Source organism: Coturnix japonica, chromosome 4, assembly GCF_001577835.2.
Source record: "Coturnix japonica isolate 7356 chromosome 4, Coturnix japonica 2.1, whole genome shotgun sequence".
Taxonomy (NCBI): domain Eukaryota; kingdom Metazoa; phylum Chordata; class Aves; order Galliformes; family Phasianidae; genus Coturnix; species Coturnix japonica.
In genome coordinates, this window is record NC_029519.1 from 2,094,350 (window position 1) to 2,114,390 (window position 20,041).

The 20,041-nt window shown below is 53.7% G+C and overlaps 1 protein-coding gene across 3 annotated transcripts; it reads right to left on the bottom strand.

Moving 5' to 3' along the window:
* Positions 1-240: 240 nt before the first annotated feature.
* On the bottom strand, positions 241-18,597 carry F8 (coagulation factor VIII). 3 transcript variants are annotated; one of them, XM_015860075.2, is made up of 26 exons: positions 18,143-18,597; positions 15,703-15,827; positions 15,428-15,550; positions 14,778-14,990; positions 13,724-13,795; positions 13,278-13,367; positions 12,648-12,869; positions 12,171-12,405; positions 11,506-11,680; positions 10,819-10,912; positions 10,344-10,555; positions 9,878-10,028; positions 9,562-9,771; positions 6,309-8,592; positions 5,810-5,975; positions 5,477-5,671; positions 4,662-4,890; positions 4,385-4,567; positions 4,074-4,190; positions 3,124-3,195; positions 2,777-2,862; positions 2,496-2,651; positions 2,051-2,195; positions 1,291-1,439; positions 845-1,021; positions 241-640 (listed from the first exon to the last, which is right to left on the bottom strand). In XM_015860075.2, exons 1-26 carry the CDS (start codon positions 18,325-18,327, stop codon positions 485-487), a joined length of 6,222 nt encoding a protein of 2,073 aa, XP_015715561.1. In that variant the 5' UTR covers positions 18,328-18,597; the 3' UTR covers positions 241-484. The 3 variants fall into 3 exon arrangements, with proteins under 3 accessions (XP_015715561.1, XP_015715563.1, XP_015715564.1); XM_015860077.2 differs by lacking the exons at positions 11,506-11,680; positions 12,171-12,405; positions 12,648-12,869; ... (4 more) ...; positions 15,703-15,827; positions 18,143-18,597 and adding an exon at positions 11,120-11,472 and having other exon boundaries at positions 10,819-10,946; XM_015860078.2 differs by lacking the exons at positions 9,562-9,771; positions 9,878-10,028; positions 10,344-10,555; ... (8 more) ...; positions 15,703-15,827; positions 18,143-18,597 and adding an exon at positions 8,986-9,522.
* Between the last annotated feature and the right edge of the window lie 1,444 nt (positions 18,598-20,041).

Below are 20,041 nucleotides of genomic sequence, written 5' to 3' on the forward strand. Positions count from 1 at the left end.
TTGTGCAAGCATTGCCTCCAGGCGAGGCATCCGGATCCCCACGGGTTGTGAAATGTGCCCTGGGGAGGGGAGCAGGGCCTCTGCCCTCAGCCCTTATCTTTGCCACTGCCTCCTCCAGGGCTGTGCTTGTGGAAAACAAAGCTGAGGATCCTGGGGCTCATTATTTAATTACCGGCTGCTGGTAATGCTGACTGAGCCCCTGGGGACTCCAAGGTTGGAGAAGAGGAGAAAGTGCAGAGATACTGGAAAATTACTGTTTAATTCTTCAGCATTACGTCTGACTATATGGCATGGGGTAGATGAGGAGCAGGAAGGCAGTGATGACAAACAGTCCGCCCTGTCAGCAGGAGCCATTAGCACAGCACTGGGAGCAGAGAAATCTCTGCTGATGCCACCAGCACCTCCTGGACACACAGGGCCAGCTCCAGCCCCAGTGAGAGTTCAGTGTCCAGCTGGATGTGGGTCCATGGGCCAGTGCTGCCCATCAGTACACCTGCTGGGTGTCACAGCCGAGGAACTCTATCCGCAGGGCGATGTGGTTGTGCCAGTGGCGGGGGTGTATCCTCACATAGCGGGCAAAGAGCGGCGGCTCCAGGCTGTTCTGCACTGTGGTGGTATAATCTCTGTTTGCTCTGAAAATCTGGAAAGGAGAGAGGAGTCTGTGGGGTGCTGGCTGCTGTGCTGAGCTCTGGTGCAGAGAGCCCATGGCTTGAGAGCACAACCAACAAAGACCAGAGCCTCTTGGGAACTCTTTAGAGTGGAAAAAAGCACAGCTTGGTTAGCTGCTGTTACAGAACTGCTGTGGGCATGTTTGTTGTTCCAGAGCTGCTGCAGTTCTGCCTACCTTCTCCTTGCCATCATGCAGGACCAGGCTCCAGTGGACACCATCCTGGCTGCTGGAGACAGCAAACTCCTTCACAAACATGTGAGTGAAGACAGCCTTGGCACCTTGGGTTATGATTGCAGTCACCTTCTTAGTTGCTTCAAAGTCCACTTGCAACCACTCATTGGGGCTGTTGCTCTGAGGAAGGACACATTGCCTTTACCCTTCTGCATCACCAGCAGCAGCAGTGAGAAAAAAACACCCAGCAGCTGAAGCCAAGCTGACCCTGCATGGCACACTGGGCTGCACCCACCCCATCAGGGCTAGAGCTGCTGGGAGCAACCTGTCTGCATCTGGTATGTGCGGCTGAACCACTACTAAAGGTACCCTGGCCGGGAGAGGAGCGAGCACCCAGCCTGCCTGTTTCATGCCCCAGCTGCCTACTGGGGGTCTCCTTGCTGGGCTACCTCTGGTCTCCATGCATTGGTCCTTCCCTGCAGGTTCAGGCGGGCCTGGGAGGGTGACCAGCTGGAGAAGATGTTGGAGCTGTAGGATGACGCAGAGATGCGCTGGTCAGGGATCCCTTTGTTCTCCATTCCTAGGGGCATGGAGCAACCTGGAAGGGAGAAGCAACTTGTCAGAAGGGATAACAGACACCCATCATGGAGGTGCCTCCTGGATGCACACTCCTCCCTCTGCCCTCCATGCACTTTCCTGCTCAGTGCCTTTGCAGCGTGGCTCTGGCTGGGCAGTGACAAATGACACCTGCCACTCCTCCCACCTTCTTTTCTCCCTGGAGATTTTATCTAGGAGGAATCTGGAGTATTTGTCTGTCTGCCAGGACAAACTCGTTTCAAGGGGAAGGATGACTGGAGAAACACTGGACGCACACTAACTGGTGTGCATGTTCATCTGCCTGCTGTGAGGTGCCAGCACAGAGCTGCTGCCTGTAAGGATCTGCCTTGCTCTGTGCAAAGCTAAGGAAAGGATCCCAGAGCAAAAAGCCCATAGCACATCTCTCTGCTTGTTTCCTGCTCCCCAAGCTGAGGCAGCACTTCCCCAGCTATCAGCTCAGCCGCTGCCCAAAGTTTCCTGTGCTTCAGGACAAAGTGGTGAGGGCCCCACACCTGAGGGGACCTGAAACATGGGGAGTCTCAAATCTGAGCACTCAGCCCCCTGCTGGATCAGCCCCCAGCTTCGTTACTGGGTGTCCCAGGTGGGACTTACTGTTCAGATCGCAGCCGATGAGCTCCATGCGCAACGTGGTGCGGATGTTGTAGTGAGTGGGGTTGATGCGGATGTAACGGGCTATGATCGGGGGGTTGAAGTGATTTTCTTTCACCGAGGTTGCATCCACGTTTGCAAAAAACAACTGCAGGGAAGAGGTTGAAAAGGAGCTGTTGTGTCAGTAGAAAGATCTAGACAGGACAAAGATTAGCATGGACGAGATCATTTCAGTCTGGCGCTTCTGTATCTTATCACCATCCTTACAGCTCAGGGAATATTCTGAAGTGTGACTCAGACCAAAGGAATGTGAATGGGGCAAATCAGGGCAAACCACTGAGAAACAGAGGGGAAGAAACTCAGGGTCTGTGCAAATGAACTTCCTATATATTCACCAAGTTGTTGTGTTTTGTTTTTTTAAGTCAGTCCCAGTACTGATCCTCCTCACCATCTGTGTGCTGGTGGCGTTGCCCTTGTATTTCTTCCACCTTTGCCCATCGAGGCTGTAGAAGACAACAAACTGAGAGACGTAGAGACTGGAGAGCCTTTGTCGAGCTCCTTGGGTCTTTATGCCATGAATGATCTTGAGGTGTAAAAGGTCCACCTGGGAATGAAATGCAGGGGTCAATCTCTGATGCCTGTGTGTGTGGGTCCTTTTGCAGGGTGCGCCAGACAGTGTGTGCCCATGGAAACACACAGCAGGACCCATGGCCACAGGACCCCTCTCACCTGGATCCAGGGGTTGCCTTCACCAGTGCTCCATGCGTTGATGGAGCCAGAGTTGTGCAGCCTGGCCAGCTTAGGGGCCCACGGCCCTGCAAGGAGAGCGCAAAGGGATGAGGAGCAGGAAGTGCTGCCCACCTGCAGGATGAGCCCTGAGCATCGCCTGTCTCCTGAGGGATCAGCAGCTTCAAGCAGGGTAACATAGCCACGGTGCAAAGGGGAGGCACCTTCATGTCCCAGGTGGGACCCTGACGTGAGCATGGATGGAGGGGACTTGCTCAAGTCCAGCTTTGACCATGCTTGAGCTGTGTGTGCTGAATCAGACCCAGCCCCAACAACCACACCAAACTCACCTTCTTGCCCTGATGCTGTGATCTGAGAGTCTGCAATGTAGCCTGAGGCCATGCCTAGGGCGTTCTGGCAATCTGCAGGCAAACAAGGAGAAAAATGGGGATGGCTGGTTGATAGAGGCCACAGCAAAGGTCCCATCATCTGTCTTTGGCCATACTAGTGCTGCTCTGCTATCCCTGAGCCCATGACCTCCTGTCCCCATGTCTCTGTCTCTCAGCAGTGCTGACAAGTGGCTCTTCCTTACACCTGTGTCTCACCCTTTGGCCTTTTTGTTGCTAGGCAGCATCTTTTAAAAACAAATATCACGTTGCTAAAGGGAAACCTGCCTGACACTCCTGTCTTTCTTCTGCACTGCTGAGCACAGAGCTGTTTACCTCTTATAATAGCTCTTATTATTAGCAACTTGTCACATCTTGGCATCACTGCTGCATGGCAAATGCTTTTGGGGAGAAAACACGCATTTTAAAATCTTAAGCAGATTTTTAAGTTATGGAAATGTTTTCTGGATGACATTTACTGCTCCTTTAAGAAGAGGAGAGGGGCTGTCACAGTGTGATAAAGCACCAGCCTCGCTAACTGCTTCCCCCTGCATTATTTACAGAGGGGGAGAAACGTGTTGTTCTGGAGGCAGTGGAGCCGGAGGTTTCCTGTGCACTTGGCATTTGCTCTCAGGGATGTTTCTATCAGAGCGACCTGCCATCAGGCAGCATTGCTCTCTGTGCCTCAGTTTACCTCTTCGCACGTGCTCTGGGAGAAAATATTTGCAGCTGAATAAAGCACTAAGAGGTCTCCAACCTTCACCCCAAACACGTCTCTGCCAGGGATGTGTTTTGGTTGGCAAGGGCTGAAGTCAAAGTATGAATTGAATGAGAACACAGGGGATGCTGCTTGGACAACCCATGGGGACGGGGAGCTCAAAGCGTGCTTCTCTGGGCACAAAGGAGACACTCACCCTGGTTGTACACGAGGAAGAGGGCACTCATCCCAGCCTGCAGGTGCTCCCCCACTCTGCATTCCACCCTCCAGATCCCAGCGTGTGAGGGCTGCATCTCCACCGTCCCAAAGACACCTGGCCAGGAATGGAGAGCAGAGCAGAGGGGATTAACCAGCCATAGCACAGTGCAATGGTGCCAAGTGTTGTACAAACAGAGTCTGACCCTTTCAGATCCATTCCCCATCCTCGCTGTCCCCCAGCACATCCTAACAGGCACAGACACAAAGCCATGCAGTTGGGCTGTGCACGACATCCAGGCTGCATCTCACCAGGATAAAGGTTGTAGACTCCCATGCGATACTCCTGGCTCGTCCTGATGCTGAACATCTGCCCATGAAAGTGGACAGAATGGATATCTTCAGTGCTGCCCATGTTCAGGAGGTGCCAGCGGATCCGCTGCTGCTGAGCCATCACCAGTCCAGGCAGAGTGTCCCCCACGTAGCCGTTGATGGCTGGGAAAGGCAGCGGTCAGGAGTGGCCTGGACACCTTGAGCCTTCCCACCCCAACGTGTTGTGGGATGGAAAGGGTAAGGGCCGGGTCCTCACCATGAAAGGAATGGTTTCTCCTAAAGTCAGGGTTGTCCAGCTGGATGCGGCACGGTGGGCGGCAGTTCCTCCTCATGTTCTCTGTGAAGTACCAGCTCCTGGTCTCATCAAAGATGGTGAAGAGCAGAGAGAACTCCTGCACTGCCAGCTGCCGCTTGAAAGCGGAGCTCAGCACCCCACGGCGGCAGATGATCAGTGGCCCGATGAGGCCTGAGTGCAAATCCTTCTCCTGCAAGACAAGTTTGTGTTGGAGTGGGATGTGATGCTGCTGACCACCCGATCTGACCTCCTGCCTGAGTTAGTGGTTTCAACTCTAGCCGTGGCAGAGGGGTTGATCCTTGAGGATCCTTCAACCCCAGCCATTCTATGATTCTACGCTTCTACGATTCTCTGAAGGTGATGGTCCTGTCCACATCCCTAACCTGGTTTCTAACCCATACACAGGACATGGCATGAGCAGTGCCATTTTCCACAGCACATTCAAGGCAAGCAGTATCCCAAGTGTCTGATGCAAGTGTCCAACTTTGCTCCACTTGCATTGGATCCCAGGGATGAAATTCAACTAGATTGTGAGCTTACGGGGCTCCAGAATGCAAATTCCCACAAGTTTCCCTGAAAAGGCACAACTAAGGGGAGGGGGTGGAAGGAGGGGAGGGAAGGGAAGAGAAGGGGAGGGGAGTAGCAGCGTATGTTCGTCACTGTATTAGTCAGCTGTGAATCTACACAGCCAGCATCTGCTCAAAGCACAGCACCATAGGAAAAGCCTTGACCCCACAGACAGAGCCCAGACATGCTGCCCACAGCTTTCCACCCACCAGGTCCACGTTGGAGAGGTAAGCCCAGGCCTTGCAGTCAAACTCTTGTGTGGTGGGTGCCATCTGGGGCAGCACCTTCCAGGAGTACTCGCGCAGCTCACCGGGCTGTACCGCTTCACCTCCCTGCAGCTCCTCATAGCCTTGCAGTGAGGAGTGGAAGGAGAAGGGCCGCGAGGCCAGGTTCTTGAACTTGACCTGCACCGGATGGGAGGGGAAGCAAAAGCTCATTACCCTTTTTACAATCCCTTTTACCCTACATACCCTAAAGCATTCCAATGCTCAGTGAGCAGAGGCAACCAAGGGGAGAGATCAGAGTTTATAGGAAGAACTCACCATGATGGTATCTTCAACTTCTGCCCTGATGTATGGCCCGAGGATGCCCAAGTGTTCGTCCAGCTCTCCCCGCATCACCGGCTGAGTGAAGGAACCATCCAAGTACTCTCTGAAAATCACCTTGCGGTACTGCCGGAAAGGTTTCCTCCTGCCACTCGTGGGGTCCCTGCAGGAGTGACTGGAGTTAAACAGTTGAGGTGACACTGTCCCTAGGGCACAGCCACGTGCACCTGTGCTGAGCAGTCTGGCAGTGAGGGGAGCAGATCTGCTCTACCGACAGAGCCAAGCACATCCCTGAGCCATTTGCAAGGATGCTCAGGGACTCTGGAGGTATCAAACTCCTTATTGAGGATGCAGTGCTGGGAGCATCCTTCCCCTAGGCAACCTGACTGGGTCACGTAGTAAGAGGCCTGAGCTCCTGGCAGTCCCAAGCTGCTGACTACATATGGAGCCATGCCATGCAGTGCTAGGGGAACACATGAGAGCCAGCAACACTTACGTGGCTTTTAGGAAGTGCTGGGGTCTCTGGTTCCCATATTCCCATATCACCTCCATTGCCGCAATGAAGTATTGTCGTATCTGCCCCTGGAAGGAGCGTGGGTCATGCTCATTTTCCCCATAGATGTCAAAATCCTGCTGTGTTTCACTATAGTCATCGTAGTCCGTGATGTTAGATTCTGACATCAAGAGGCTGGAGAGGGTCTTGTTGTTCAGGCTGTCCCTGTGTTCTGCTGCATGGCTCCTCTTCCCCACCATGTTGCCACTTTCCCCATCCTCCTCAGGCCCTTCCACTTTCCCACTTTCTCCAGGGACATCTTTCCTGCCAAGCACCTTCTGTCCATCTGAACTGGCCTGCACGTGTTTGTCTGGTTTCTCAACTGTGCTGTGGTTGAATGCAGGGCTGATCAGAGGCAGGGAAGTATTCTCCTTAGGAGCCACTTTTGTGGGCATTTCATCAGGGTTTTGCCCAGAGGTGCTCTCAGACACAGAGTCCTTTGTGGCGTTGGCTTCCAGATGCTGGGGACTAAACCAGGTCCTCTCCCGATCTGGCTGCTCCACAGCATTTGTCTCCTCCTCCAACTGGCTTCTCCCCTGTCCCTGCTTGCCCCACAGAGCCCCCCAGGCAACCCCTTCATCTGGCTGCAAGGCAGCCAAAGCTGGGCTCTGCAAGCCCACAGCATGCCCTGCTGCCCCTGGTGAGACTGGGTCCCAGTTTGAAGCCACATTGGTATCATTGTTACCATCTTGCTTGTTGCTGCTGCCTTCCATCACTGCCCGACTCCCTGGTGCTGCCTGTGTGGGGAGCAAGCTGCTTCGCCGGTCCTGCACTGCTCCATTACCCACAGAGAGGGACTCCCTGCTGCCAGAAGTGGGGCTGGGAAGGCCCAGACCATGCCCCAAGCCTCTGCTCTGCAGGGACCTGGCTCGTCGGGGTCTCCAGCTAGGGACACCCATGCTCAGTGCATTTGGGGACTGCCTTGTGTCATTGGCCACAATGTCTGATTCAGAAAGGACAAGGCTATCTGTCTCTGGCAACTCCTTAGTGGCTGTAGCATCCTGAAACACTGCCTCCAGGATTAACTCATCCCTTTCTTCTGTTGTTAAGTATCTGGAAGGCTCAAGGTCATTGCTGTGTGCAAAGGTGCCTTTGGCAAACTCTTTGACTTCGGTGCTGCTGTTTGCAGGCAAGGAGTTCTTCACGTCTGTGAGGATTTGTTCTTGTACAGCTCGTAGGTCTGAGAAAGAAACATTTTCCCCTCCCAAAGATTCATTAAAACCCTGTGAAACCACTTGGTGAGGTCTTTTATTCAGTCTGGCATCTACCTCATTGGAGGGGCGATTGCTTTCTGCACTGTGGCTCTGAGAAGTCTTGATGTCCTCTGTCCTGGCTGAGGGTCCCAAAGGGCTGTCTGGTGTGAAGGAGGAGTTAGGGTCGCTGCCTAATGTTGGTCCTATATTGCTTGCCTCCCTTGACTCATGGAGATGTAAGGGTGTTACATCAGCACCCTCTGAAGCTGTGACTTGAAGTCCCAAACTGCGCTCCAGGTCATCTTGTTGAAATGAGCTCCTGGTGTCTTGAAGAGGGCCTTTGCCAGCAGCAAAAACAGGTGAGTTCAACAGATCATTTGTGTGAGCCGTTGGCTTTTGAGTCTCTGTTTCCAGCATCTGTAACGTACCACCAGACTGGACCACTGCTGCTTTTACTGGCTCCTGCACCTCTAAGACATTTGTCATCTTCTTTTCCTCCATATCATCTTCTGGAGCTGGCTTACTTTGGTGCAAACCTTCTCTTGAGCTCACAGTGCCATGGATCTCTCCACTGATATGTGCCCCAGCACCTTGGTCCTGCCTGATGGTTTTCGACAGTTCTTCATCTGCCAGGAAGGACTCATATGACACTCGGTCATAGTCTGGCAGAGAGGAGGTGGAAATATCATCTGGATGTGGGCTCCCTGGGAATGCTGACGTGCCATTGGAAGAAGGTCCAGAATGTGTGCCATTGTGTGGGAGGGCACCATGGCTGGGTTCTGTCAAGCACAGTGCTGGCTTCCTTGTTTCATTTTTGGAAGAGGTGACGTTGTTGGGCTGCTCTCTCACACATGGCCTGCGCTGGCTCTTTCTCTTAGAGAAGCCCCTGGGTTGGAGCTCAAAGTCATCCTCTACATAATCCTCATACTCCTCCTCATCAGGACTTCCCTCAAGCTGGCACTGAGCAACAGTGAACTTGGCGTGCATCCCTCGGTCTCTGAAATCAGGATTCATGCATCCCAGTGTCCAAATGCCTGTCTCAGGGGAAGACAAGAGGACACCATCAATCCCCACCGTGGGGAATCAGGGGAGAATCAGACAGATTATAAGATAGAATCATAAAGGTTGGAAAACACCGCTACGGTCATCTAGTCCAACCATCAGCCCACCACAACTCATCCCTTGAAAGCGTAACCCACATTTTCAGGCCACTTCTAGGTCATGCTAGTGATCTCACAGTCCCCAGGGGATCTTAGAGCCATCAGGACCGCAGGTGACGTCAGAAATGAACAAGCGCCATCAGCGGGGCTGGTGTTTTTTGCCACCAGGCCTGATGAGAAGTGATGCACTGAGAACCCACAGGATGATCACAGCACAGCCGTAATCCGCCCCCGAAGACACGATGGTGCCCTGCAGATACACTTTACCCGCAGACAACGTCTCTCCCACTCAAGAAGAAAGCAATGAGAAGGCTGTGCTTTGCTCGCATCCCCGCCGAGCACCGTGCAGTAACGCAGCTCTGACGCTGGAGAGAGCTGTCATCTGCTGCTGGCCTTCCTCGCACCGGCGGTGCTCGCAGGGTTGCAGTGTTTGGCTCTGACTTAGATTGGAGCAGCGCTCGTGAGCTGCGTGCAGCCGCACCGCAAAGCCTCCTTCCGCCGTTAGTAAGGAAACGGTTAACGGCACCGCTTTGCAAATGCGAAGGGGAAAAGAAATGCTGAGCAGGGGGAAATGATCAAACCCCAAAGTAATCAAACTCCCAAATCCTTCCTTGGATTTCTCTGCAGCCGGAGCGCCTGTTCTTGCAAGGCGGTGTGGGTAAATGAGATGCCATGAGCAGCACCATATCACTGCCTTTCACCTTTGCTGCTCCAGCAGCTGTGCATCCCTCTGCTTTCAGGGCTGCCAAAACGTGGTCGGGTCCCAGCACCCAGCAGGGCCCTGGCTGGCAGTGCTCCCTCCACCCTGCTGGGAAGGTCTATGGAATAGCCCGTGTTACTCACCTGGCTTTTCCACACTCATGAAGACGGTTTCTCCAGAAAATGGGAAAAGGGTGAGCATGTCCTCAAAGACCATGTTGCGCTTGAATGTGTTTCCAGAGAAGAAGACTGAGAGGAAATCTGTCTGGGCCCCAACGCTCAGCACGTACCAGTACACGACTTCGTGCAGACAGAGATGCAGTTGCAGGTTGTCAAAGACAAAGCCGTTAATAGCTGGAAGAGAGTACGGGATGAGAGGTTCATCATGGCTTGGGGCTGCCATGCAGCTGCTCCTTCCCTGGGGCAGGGAGCAGCTGGGGTCTCCCTGCTTTGCACTCACTGTGCATCATGTTGGAGGCATAAAACTGGGGGTCCTGCTTATCCACGTGGTCTGCATCGGTGCAGAACCGCCTGATGTTCTCCTCCAGGTACCAACTGCGGTTCTCATCGAAGACAGAAAACAGCACCAGCCTCATATCGTCCGACATTATCTGGGAGCAGAGAGGGAAGGGGATGCTGCTGGTCCATCCAGATCAGCCCCTTGGTCTGGGTGCATGGGGAGCAGTTCACTGCTTTTCACTAAGGTAGGATCCAGGATTGGAAAGAAGGAAGGAGTGAGGATGGCAGAGGGTTGCAACTGATGTTAGGGTTGAAGACAACAGGACAGTTACATTTGGTTTTACCCAAGTATTTACCTCCCCCCTCCTCTCCCACCCCAGTGTTATTCCAGCCTGTTAAAGTGACAAAGCACCACCTTTCTAAGGGAATGGGATGCTCTCTCCGCCAAACCTGGAGGGAGGGCCCACCTGATTTCCTCTCTGGTCCATGGATTTCTTGGAGCAGATCAGGAGAGGCCCAATCAGGCCTGAGGCTGTGTCTTGCACTGGGTTGATGGAACTGTAGTAGAAGCGGGTGAGGCAGCGAGGATCCGCCTGCGTTGGCCCATCTTCTGTTGTGATGCTCCACTTGTAGGTGAAGGACTGGCCAGGGGCAATGGGAATGTCCTTCACGTCCTTGTCTGCCAACACACAGCCAAGGGCAGATCTATTAGCTCTGGGCTGCTCCTCCAGGGGTCAACCCACTTCATCTAATTGCTCAGGTTTCTAGATGGTGCAAGTCACACTGAAGGTATTGAACTGGGTCTGGAGGTCTCAAGCACTTGTACAGATGGGTTAGTTGGGCAGCTTGTCTTAACATGCACTGCAGGAAGCTCTCCTGGCCCAGGAAAATGGCACTGGCCAACTGATGTCCTGAATTCCCATGGCCTGCCTACAGCCTTACCTTGTGAGGGCTTCATGGCATGGTATGGTTTTACGCTGGTGAGGCCGTGAGGGTAGATGTTGTATGGTCGGCTGGCTAGATTCCTGAACACGATCTGAAACAAAGACAGCCACTGGGGATGCTGGGCTCTGTCTGGATGCTGTGAGCCCTGTGTAGGGGTGAAATTCTGAACCCCGGTGCACAGGGATTGGTATTTGCCAGCACCTAAAAGGAGCCTGTGCAGGACCACAAAGTGGGAGGCAGGGTTGAAGAAATGACTGTTTCTCTACCAACCTGCTCTGCCCATCTTTCCAGGAGGTACCCACTTATTGCAAGTTTTTGGAGGGCAAGAAAATGTCAGGTTTATAAAAGGCAGGTTACTATCTTTAGTCTAACTTTCCATATGAGACAGAAGGGCTCTGTCAGTCCAGGAGGCCCCAGAGGACCAGGGCACAGCATGCACAGCAGGCAACAGCCTCAAAGCACTCCCCACTTCCCTGGGTGAAGCCCTTCATTTACTTCCCTAAATAACTCTATCAGGGCTTTGCCAAAGGTGTTACCTTCACCTCCATGCCCACAAACACACAGGGAAACTCTGGGGCAGGGAGCAGCAATGCAAAGCTCCTGGAAAGCTCCCAGAAGCAAATAAGAGCTGTTAGGAAGAAGAACACCCTTTCCATTCTCTGCATGGAAAGCAATTTCTCTTACCTTAAACTGATCTCCAACCTCACCCTTTAGGACAGGCCCCAGAATTCCCTGGCCTGCTTGGGATGACACCTTGCGCTTCTTGAAGGTTGCATCCTCGTACTCCACAAACATCACTTTCTTGTACTTTGAACCAATCCGCTGTGGGCCAGACTCCAGGAACAGTCTGCTGGTGTTTCTGCAGGCAAGAAAGAGCAAATGGCAACATGCAGGATGCTGACAGAACCACAGCAAGGCCTTCCAAGGACCAGCTGCCCAGGGCCATGCTGGTGTATGGAGTGGGTCACCCATCCCCTTCTTTACACACATGGCTGGGGAATAACATTTGCATTGCAAGTGATACTCATTGGCACTGCAGGAGCCCCAGGGCCGGTGCATTACCTTTCTGAGAAGATTTTTTTTCCTAATATCCAACCTAAACCTTCCCTGATATAACATAAGGTTATCACCTCTTGTCCTGTCTTGTTCTACCTAGATACTCTCACCCCTACAGGACACCCCATTGCCTCAAAGGAGTGTCCAGTGCTTCTTCTATGGATAAAGCCTCAGCTAGGCTTCAAATGGGCCCATGTACAAGGAGGGAAAACAAACTTCTGGGGAAAAGGGGAGGAGCTGGCAGGGCTGCCTCCCTGAGGAAGAGCCCCATGGCCACAGGAGTTATCTCTCACCTATCCAGAGATGGCGGCTTCACAGGAGCATAGTCCCAGTCCACCTCCTCAGCTGCAATGTAGTGGGTCCACATCACAGGGTCATTCTTGGCAAAAGAGCGCACCTGGATGACATGATAACCTTCCTCATCTTCTTCTTCAGGTTCATCCATGTACTCTGGCTCGTCTGAGGGCTGCCCCATCTTCTGTTGGAGCTCTGGGCACTCTTCCACCTTCACAACAGCCTCCATGCCAGCTGGGTGGGAAGGGTCATGTTGACTTACCTACATAGGTAAGTCCAAGTCCCTGCTGGGAGATGGCCTCTCCTCTGCAATCTCCATCAAATATACCATCACATGGTCAGCCCATGCCATCATGGCTAGGGACCGGGTTGCACCTCAATAGAACATGGCTGAACAAGAATGGCCTTGGAGATACAGCACAGCACAAAGCCCGGCCAGTCCCTTGAACTTCTTTTCCCCTGAGCCCCGAGGTTACCTTGCTGATGGGATGGCATTTGGCAGAATATCCGAAATGAGCCAGCTATTCCTGGCAAGATCTGGGCCGTGAGATATGTAGCAGGGGAGATCTCTAGGCTGCTGAGACGGTGGCCCCTCACCAGGAATGTGTGGCCTTCAAAGAAGATGGAGTGGACTTCTGGCCCAGTGCCCAAGGCAATCACATGCCAATGGATCTGCTTCTTGTGGCACAGAGTGAGACCTGCCAGGGGGAAGGACAGCACCCAGGAGTCATCTCTGTGTCTCTAACCCCAACCCTAACCACAGCACTAACCACATGCTCTTTGTGTCAAGGATGCAGAGCCTGATTCTGAGAAGCATGGAGCTGGGGAATGGGATATATTTGTCTGATCATAGCGCTCACAGTGCTGATGCTCCAACAGGACAGCTGGGACAAGGCTCCAGCATGTCTTCAGCAGGAGATAAATACCCCAGAAAGGGCAGAGGGAGGTCACTAGGATTGTTGGAAGGCTGGAGAAAATTCCTTCCTCTGAGAGATTCAAAGAGCTCAGCGTGCTTAGGAAGTGGGAGAAAAGATGGTTTGTAAAAGGATTCTTCTGGGGAGAATCGTGCCACCTTCTGCCTTTGTCCCCAGCACAGCAGTGCTCACCCGGCAGTGAACTGTTGATGTAACCATTGATGGTGTGCAGCTCTTTCCTGTTGCGGTCTGGGGAGCTGGGTTCCGAGTACCAGCTTTTCCCTGTGGAGAGAGGAGGATGTAGTCAGCTCTTGCTTGAGGGTATTTCAAAGAAAAATGCAACCTTCCCACCATAGAAGCCAGAATCCAGGGGGGTGTAGTGCTTGATGGAAGATCATAGCAGGCCTGGCCATGGTTTTGCGTGAGTGGCAGTGAGCACTGCACACAGCAGGGAATTACTCCTTCAGCCCATGTGAGAGGAGTAACTGGTGGGTGCAAATGTGGAGTATGGAGGAAGGAGATGTAGAAGCTCAATGTAGAAGTCAAATAGCTGCAACTACATCATGGCCAAAGCCTACACCCCAGAGCAGGCTGAATGCAGGTGACACCAATGTGTTCAGCTCACTTAGCTTAGTTACCTTCATCAAACACCGCAAAGAGCATCACGAGGTCTTGCTGCATGTTCTGCACCCCATCTCTCACCAGGGTCCCTGCAACAGGACATGAGATGGGTCTCTTTACAAGTCAACAAGTACCATGCCCATCTCCCATGGGAAGTCACTTTCTGCCCTCCAAGAACTGTTAAATGAAGACCAGGCGGTCCCCCAGGCTCTGTGGTTGTGCAGTAGCTTCCCCCAGCAGGTTTGATAGGTCACTCTGCCTTGCCTTCCCCTCACTGGCTCTCACATCACTTAGTCACCTGGAAGAGCCCATTTCATTCACCCCCTTCATCATCCCCATTGTCTGTACTGCTTGTCTAGACATTGCTCCGTCAGTGGAGGAATTGCTCGTGGCGAGTCATTGGGCTGCAGACAGCACATGGGAGCTGACTCGCACCCCACAGGTGCTTCATTCCTCTCTGGTGACTACAGAGGTGTCTGGACAACTACCTATGGGAGACTGCTCATCCACAGAGGGCCAGTCCCACATCAAGTTCACTTATTGACGCCCCTGAGAGTGTTAACAGTCCAGATGTCATCTCTGTGTTCATCAAAAGGAAGAGGACAGGCACAGGTAGTGTGGCTGAAGCAGTGCCCCAGGTGTTTTGCCTCTCCCCTTGCTGATAAAACTTCCCTGTAGGTCTTCCAACTAAATCCTGTTTGGCAAAGTGCCTTGGCTGGCAATAAATGTTCGTAGCTTGCTGAAGATCTGAAGGAAAGACAAACATTTTTGCTTCCACAGAAAATCACCTTGTGAATAAATGAGGTTCTGCTACAGGGCAAGATTTCATGTGTAATCTGAAATCTCACAAGGGAAAGAAGTAAGCAGGTTCTCTCCAGCAAGGAAATCTGAGGGTGTTTGTCTACCACATCAGTAAGGGACTCTTTGGGGAAAGGGCTGAACCCCCAACGTGCTGCTGCTGACCACAGCTCACTGATCCACTGCCACACAGCCTCTGAAAGGCATATTTGGATTTCGTGCCTCTCAGTTCAGGACTGTACCTGGCCCACCCCCATCCCATGCTACCCTTACCAGGCCGGCACACGAGCAGGGCTCCGATCAGACCGGAGTTGGTGTCCTTCACACTGTTGACGTTGGAGGAGTAGGAGTGGGTCAGGCACTGGGAGTCACCATCTGTGGGGCCTTGGTTCTGCTGGATTTCCCAGATGTACGTGTGCGTCTTCCCTGGATCCACCCTGTCACCCTCCTGCTCTGGCTGGCTGGTGTCATCCTCATACCCTGCGCCTGCAGCCAGAAGAAGTCTGATTTCTCCAAAGCATTATCCCCAGCACAAAGAGCCTACAGAAGTGCTTCTTCCCCACCTCAAGCCCTCAGTTATCTCTACAGCTGCAGGCAATGGCCGGTGTCAGGGCAGTGAGCAGGGCTGTGCTTTTTGGGGCATACATCTCCATCTGCCCCAGTGCTGGAGGATACATGGTCCTACTGGTCCTAAGCATCCAATCTTAGGTTTAACCAACATACTACTTCTCTAATCAATACAGGCCTGCTCTGGGCTGAGCATGGTCTTGCTACTCCCCCACTCTATGCCAGTTTGTTCTCTCAGAGTAGCTGTGTCATAGGATAATAGCACAGCCTGGGCTGCAAGTTCCATGCTGGGGAGGGACATGTCCCCTCCTGGGAGGCAGGCACAGAGCAGGAGGTGCAGCTATGGCCCCACTCACCCTCTGACGCCTTCCAGTAGGACACCCCGACAGCATGGAGGTTGTAGGGGCGGGATGCCAGGTTCTTAAAGGTGATGACCACTGTGTCATAGACTTCTGCACGGATGGTGGGACCCAGGAGTCCTGCAGGGAAAAAATGATGGGGTCAAGCAGCAGGGCTGGCGTAACCACCCTTGGGCCCTGAGGTCCTGTTGTTGGATGAGGAGCTGATGGCCTTCACCAGCATCCACCATGAGTCTGGCCACTAGGCTCACAACACCATAGGTGTTTCTTACCCATCCACGCTGGCTTGGGCTTGGGCTGTGTGAAGGATGCATCAAGGTACTCCACAAACACTGCCTTCCTGTACCTTGGGAGGGCACCGGGCATAGTGGGCTGTGGTTTGTGGGGCTCTGACACACTGCAGGAGGAAGGAAAAGCTGAGTGTATGGACCAGCTGCAGCCATCCTCTCCCTCCCTTTCCCGCCTGGGATTGCTCACTGTCGCATCCTTTCTGTTTGCTGACGACCACAGGTGTGTTTGGAAAGGATTTTCCCAGCTCACAGATGCCGACGTGGCAGTGATTAATGTCATAGCATTCATCACAGGGGAAGAAGACACGGTGGTGCATGGCACAGTGCCATACAGGGCTGCTCTGCCCCACAGCCCCCCATGCCCTGTACATCCCCAACACCTGTATGTGTGCTCCATCACACATCACCTTGGCCTTCCTCCTTCCTTGATTCCCGGCAGAAAAACTGCAGGGCAACATTCCTACATGCCTTTCTTTTCTGCCCAAAGTGGCATTTCCAGCCAGACCCTGAGAAAACACTCCTTGGAGCAGGAGGATGAAGGATGCCTGAGTGTACTTCACACCCCACTTATCTCTGCTGGCCACTTTCGATCTGTAAGCAGCTTAGCAAATTCATTTTCCAGAAGGAGTCCAGCATGTTGATCAGGATAACAAAGCCGCTCCTCTCTCCGGGGAATTCAGAGGCTGCTTATCAGCCCCAGCCCCAGCACTGAGCCCATTTCCAGTAAGCGGACAGACCGCCTCCAGCCCCGCTTTGTTTGGAGCAAAGACCAGGTGGTGTTCACTTCCCACTGAAGAAACAGCAAGGTCTGAGCCCAGGCAGCAGTTCCCTGCCTGACTATTCCTCAAGGGGAAGAGGAAGGAGCCAGAATGACTCAGAAACAGCGTAATGCATTTGCCCCCACGCTGCTGTCGGGAGACCCTTCCTCGCCCACCCTGGGGCTGGATCCTCAATCTGTATCTTGCAGAAAGCCCATCATGGAGCTCTCTCTGAGATCTGAGGCTCCGGGGCCCAGCACGGGGTCCCATACAGGGTGACAGAACCACTGCAGGGAGCGAAGGGGCCATTCTCAGTGCAGGGACGTGTGGCCGGAGTGCTTTGGCAGCTTCCTACACTCCAGTCCCCGCCGACTTCCTACCCCGGGGCAGCCGAGGAGCAGAGAGGTTCCTGGCTCGGCAGAGCGGCATTGTTAGCAGCACTATCTCTGGGAGCCAGGAGACAGCCAAAGGCAACACCCCGTGCTGCCGGAGCACTCAGACAGGTCGGTGCTACGTGGCTGTCAGCGCAGAGCCAGAGCTGAGACCCCCGGGGCCATTCCACTTGTGCATGGAAGGAACAAGAGAAACGGAACTCATTGGGAAGGTGAAAACAACTCAGCCCAGTGGGTCACAGCAACACCAGATGTCCTCCTGGAGTTGCATCCTCCTGGGGATGCTATGAAGCGATGATCCCATGAAGGAGAAGCAGTGGAGTAAGAGATACGTGGGCACAGCTCAGAGGCACGTGGCTCACCTCCGTGTGCCCTTTCTCTGCACTTTGGGTATTTTCCTGTGTCCATCTCCATCTCTTATTGTTGGAGAAAGGCTTGTGCCTGGGAGCAGCTTCTGGCTGTACAGGGCTGTTGGTGGAGCAGCATGGGGCAGAGCTCCCTGCCACCCATAGCTTTGGCTTCCCATCAGCTCCAAGCACTCATCCCACCAGTATCACACAAGCAAACAGAGCAGACACCAGCTTGAGCCCCCACAGCACCTCCAAGGGGTACAGATGGACTCACAGTGGTGTATCTTTTAGCCCTGCTCTCCACCCCAGGCTCAGAGAGCACATCCAGTGAGAAGACAAACAGCTTTCTGTCTCCAAATACCACCATCTCAATGCCCAAACAACACAACAGCCACTTCTTCCCACTGCAAAGCACTTAGGCAAAGCTACCATACCTTCCTCCCTCCTTTTGCTGCATACCAACACCTTTTCATGCCCAAACACTCGAAATTCTATTCATTCCCTAAAGAGAAAAGCCTCAGCCCCAGCAATGCAGTGCAGGCAGAGATTAAGAGCTAGAAGCTGGGGACAGGCACAGCACAGAGCCTTCATGCTGTGAGCTGCAGTGTGGAAACACTGCTCCCAGAGCAGAGGGGAATGGAGTTCCACCTCTGCTTCTATCTCCCCAAAGCAGCTGAGATACAGAGCAAGGGAAGGAGAAAGTGCATCTGGAAAGGCAACTCCCAGCTCCCAGCACATCACAAGCACAAGGTGTTAAAGCAAAGCAGAGCAGCTCTGTATTTTCCCTGCAGCTTTATCCCATCCCAGGTGGGATAAAGGGATGGCACCTAGGGGTTTCCTACCTGCCCCATGTATACCCACCCACACCCAGCACCACGTTGACCAATAGCCCTATGCGGAATGGCAACAGAAAGAGCTTTACCCCAGGGATGCCTGCAGTATGGAGAGCAGCTCGCTGTGCACGTAGTCCCAGGCGGTCTCCACGGCCCCAATGTAGTACCTCCTGACCTCACTGATGCTCTCCCCGAGCAGGGAGAGGAGTACAAGGCAGCGCAGGGCTCCCAGCAGCATCGTGTGGTGCAGAGAGCCGGGTGTTGAAATGCTCATCCAACAGCTGGAGTCTGCAGGAGAAGGTGATCCCGAGGCGGCACCCGCAGCACTCCGTCAGCGAGCTGGAGCAGTTCCCAAAGGCATGAGGGGGAGAATCACAGTGCGGGTTAACAGAGCGTGTGAGCACGGCCTCTCCCTCTCTTCCTCCAGGGTGGCAATGACAGGAGGAGAGGAAAAAACAAAGGGAAAGGGAGGGCAAACACGGCTCGGAGCTCGGCCTCAGGACCCAGCTGGCTCCACGTCCTGGCCCGCAGCCGGCAGCGAGGTGAGGAAAGGGAGGGTTGCAGAGGAAGGGAGATTTAGGTGCGGTCTCTGCCTGGTTTCACCTTCTTTCTCACTGCACGGGGCAGAGAGGAAAGTGGGTTTGGGGCTGTGTGCTGTTTGTGCCCTATGGGTCAATGTGGGTCGGGCAGCCCAAGGAACTGGAAGCTGCCTCCCAGACCTGTGAACCCCCATTGCAAAAGGAAAAGGCAATTTAGTGTGAGATCCCAAAGGGCTGTTTAAGGTTTGCCATTAGGATGCAGCTCTAGGTGACTTGTTGCTGAGAAGCAGCAGCGACCCTGTGCCCTGCAGGCAGTAGGTGAGGGATGCTCACATACATGCAGCAACATGGGTGTCTCTCTGTCCCCTGAGCAATGATTTGGCCCCATAACCTCACCTTGAGTCTCGTGGGAGGAAAATGATGAGGAGGCCCCTAGGAAACCCCTCCCAGCAGTTCCTCTCCCTCTGCTCTGCTCCCAGAATCCCACAGAAAAGCTGGAAGGTGAGGAACAATGCTCTGTGCCATCCTGGTAGCTGTGGGATAAGAGAGGTGGGAAGCACCCCATAAATCACTGTAGGGTAAGAGGAAAGCAAGGGCAGCCCCAGCACTGCAGAAGCATCTGTGGAATGGCTCTGAGATCAGGCTGGTGTTTGGGGCTTGCAAATGAAGATTATGGAGAGGTGGATATCTTGGGGTCTGGGATATGAATGCTTGGCATGAGGTCGGGAAGTGCCTGGGGATGGGGTGGGAGCTAGGGGCTGTGCCCTGGGTAGGATGGGGGAACACATCCCTGCTGCCATTGCTGGGACCTCCACCATCCCAGCCCCATCCCATTCCCCACAGGGCTGGGAGCAGCTCCCCATCCTTATCCTCAGTACAAGGCCATTCCTCAATCGGGACATCCCCTCTCATTCCACCCACTCCATAGGGAAGCTCCAAGGGGAAAAACCATCCCCTGACAACATTTTGGAACAAAACAGTGTGTCACAGGTGGGTGCTTTGCAGCTGACCCCACAGCCATGGGGCTGTGGTTTTCCATGACAAACTCTTCTCATCCTTCCACCACCTCAGTCACTGCTCACCCCTGCTCATCTACCCATGACTTGGAGTGAGTGGGGTCCCTGCTCACACAGGGGAGCTGTCCCACCACTCAGCACAAGGAACAAAAAGGGATATCACCCCGTGCTGGAGAGAAATGACCACCCCCAAGTCCAGGAGCGATGGGCAGAAGGGCAGACAGCCATGATTCTGGCACCGCTCCCCACTGCATGGACGTGACTCCCTTCCAGTCGTCCCCGCCTGGGAATCTCCTGGAGCTGCAGGACTGTGTGCTCCCGGAAAGGCTGGAAAGGAACAATGTCACCGAGCAGACAGAGCTACGGTGAGGGGGCAGAGTGCAGGTTGGGGTCAGGGGTGGGAAGGGATGCTCTGGGAGCGGAGATCGCAGAG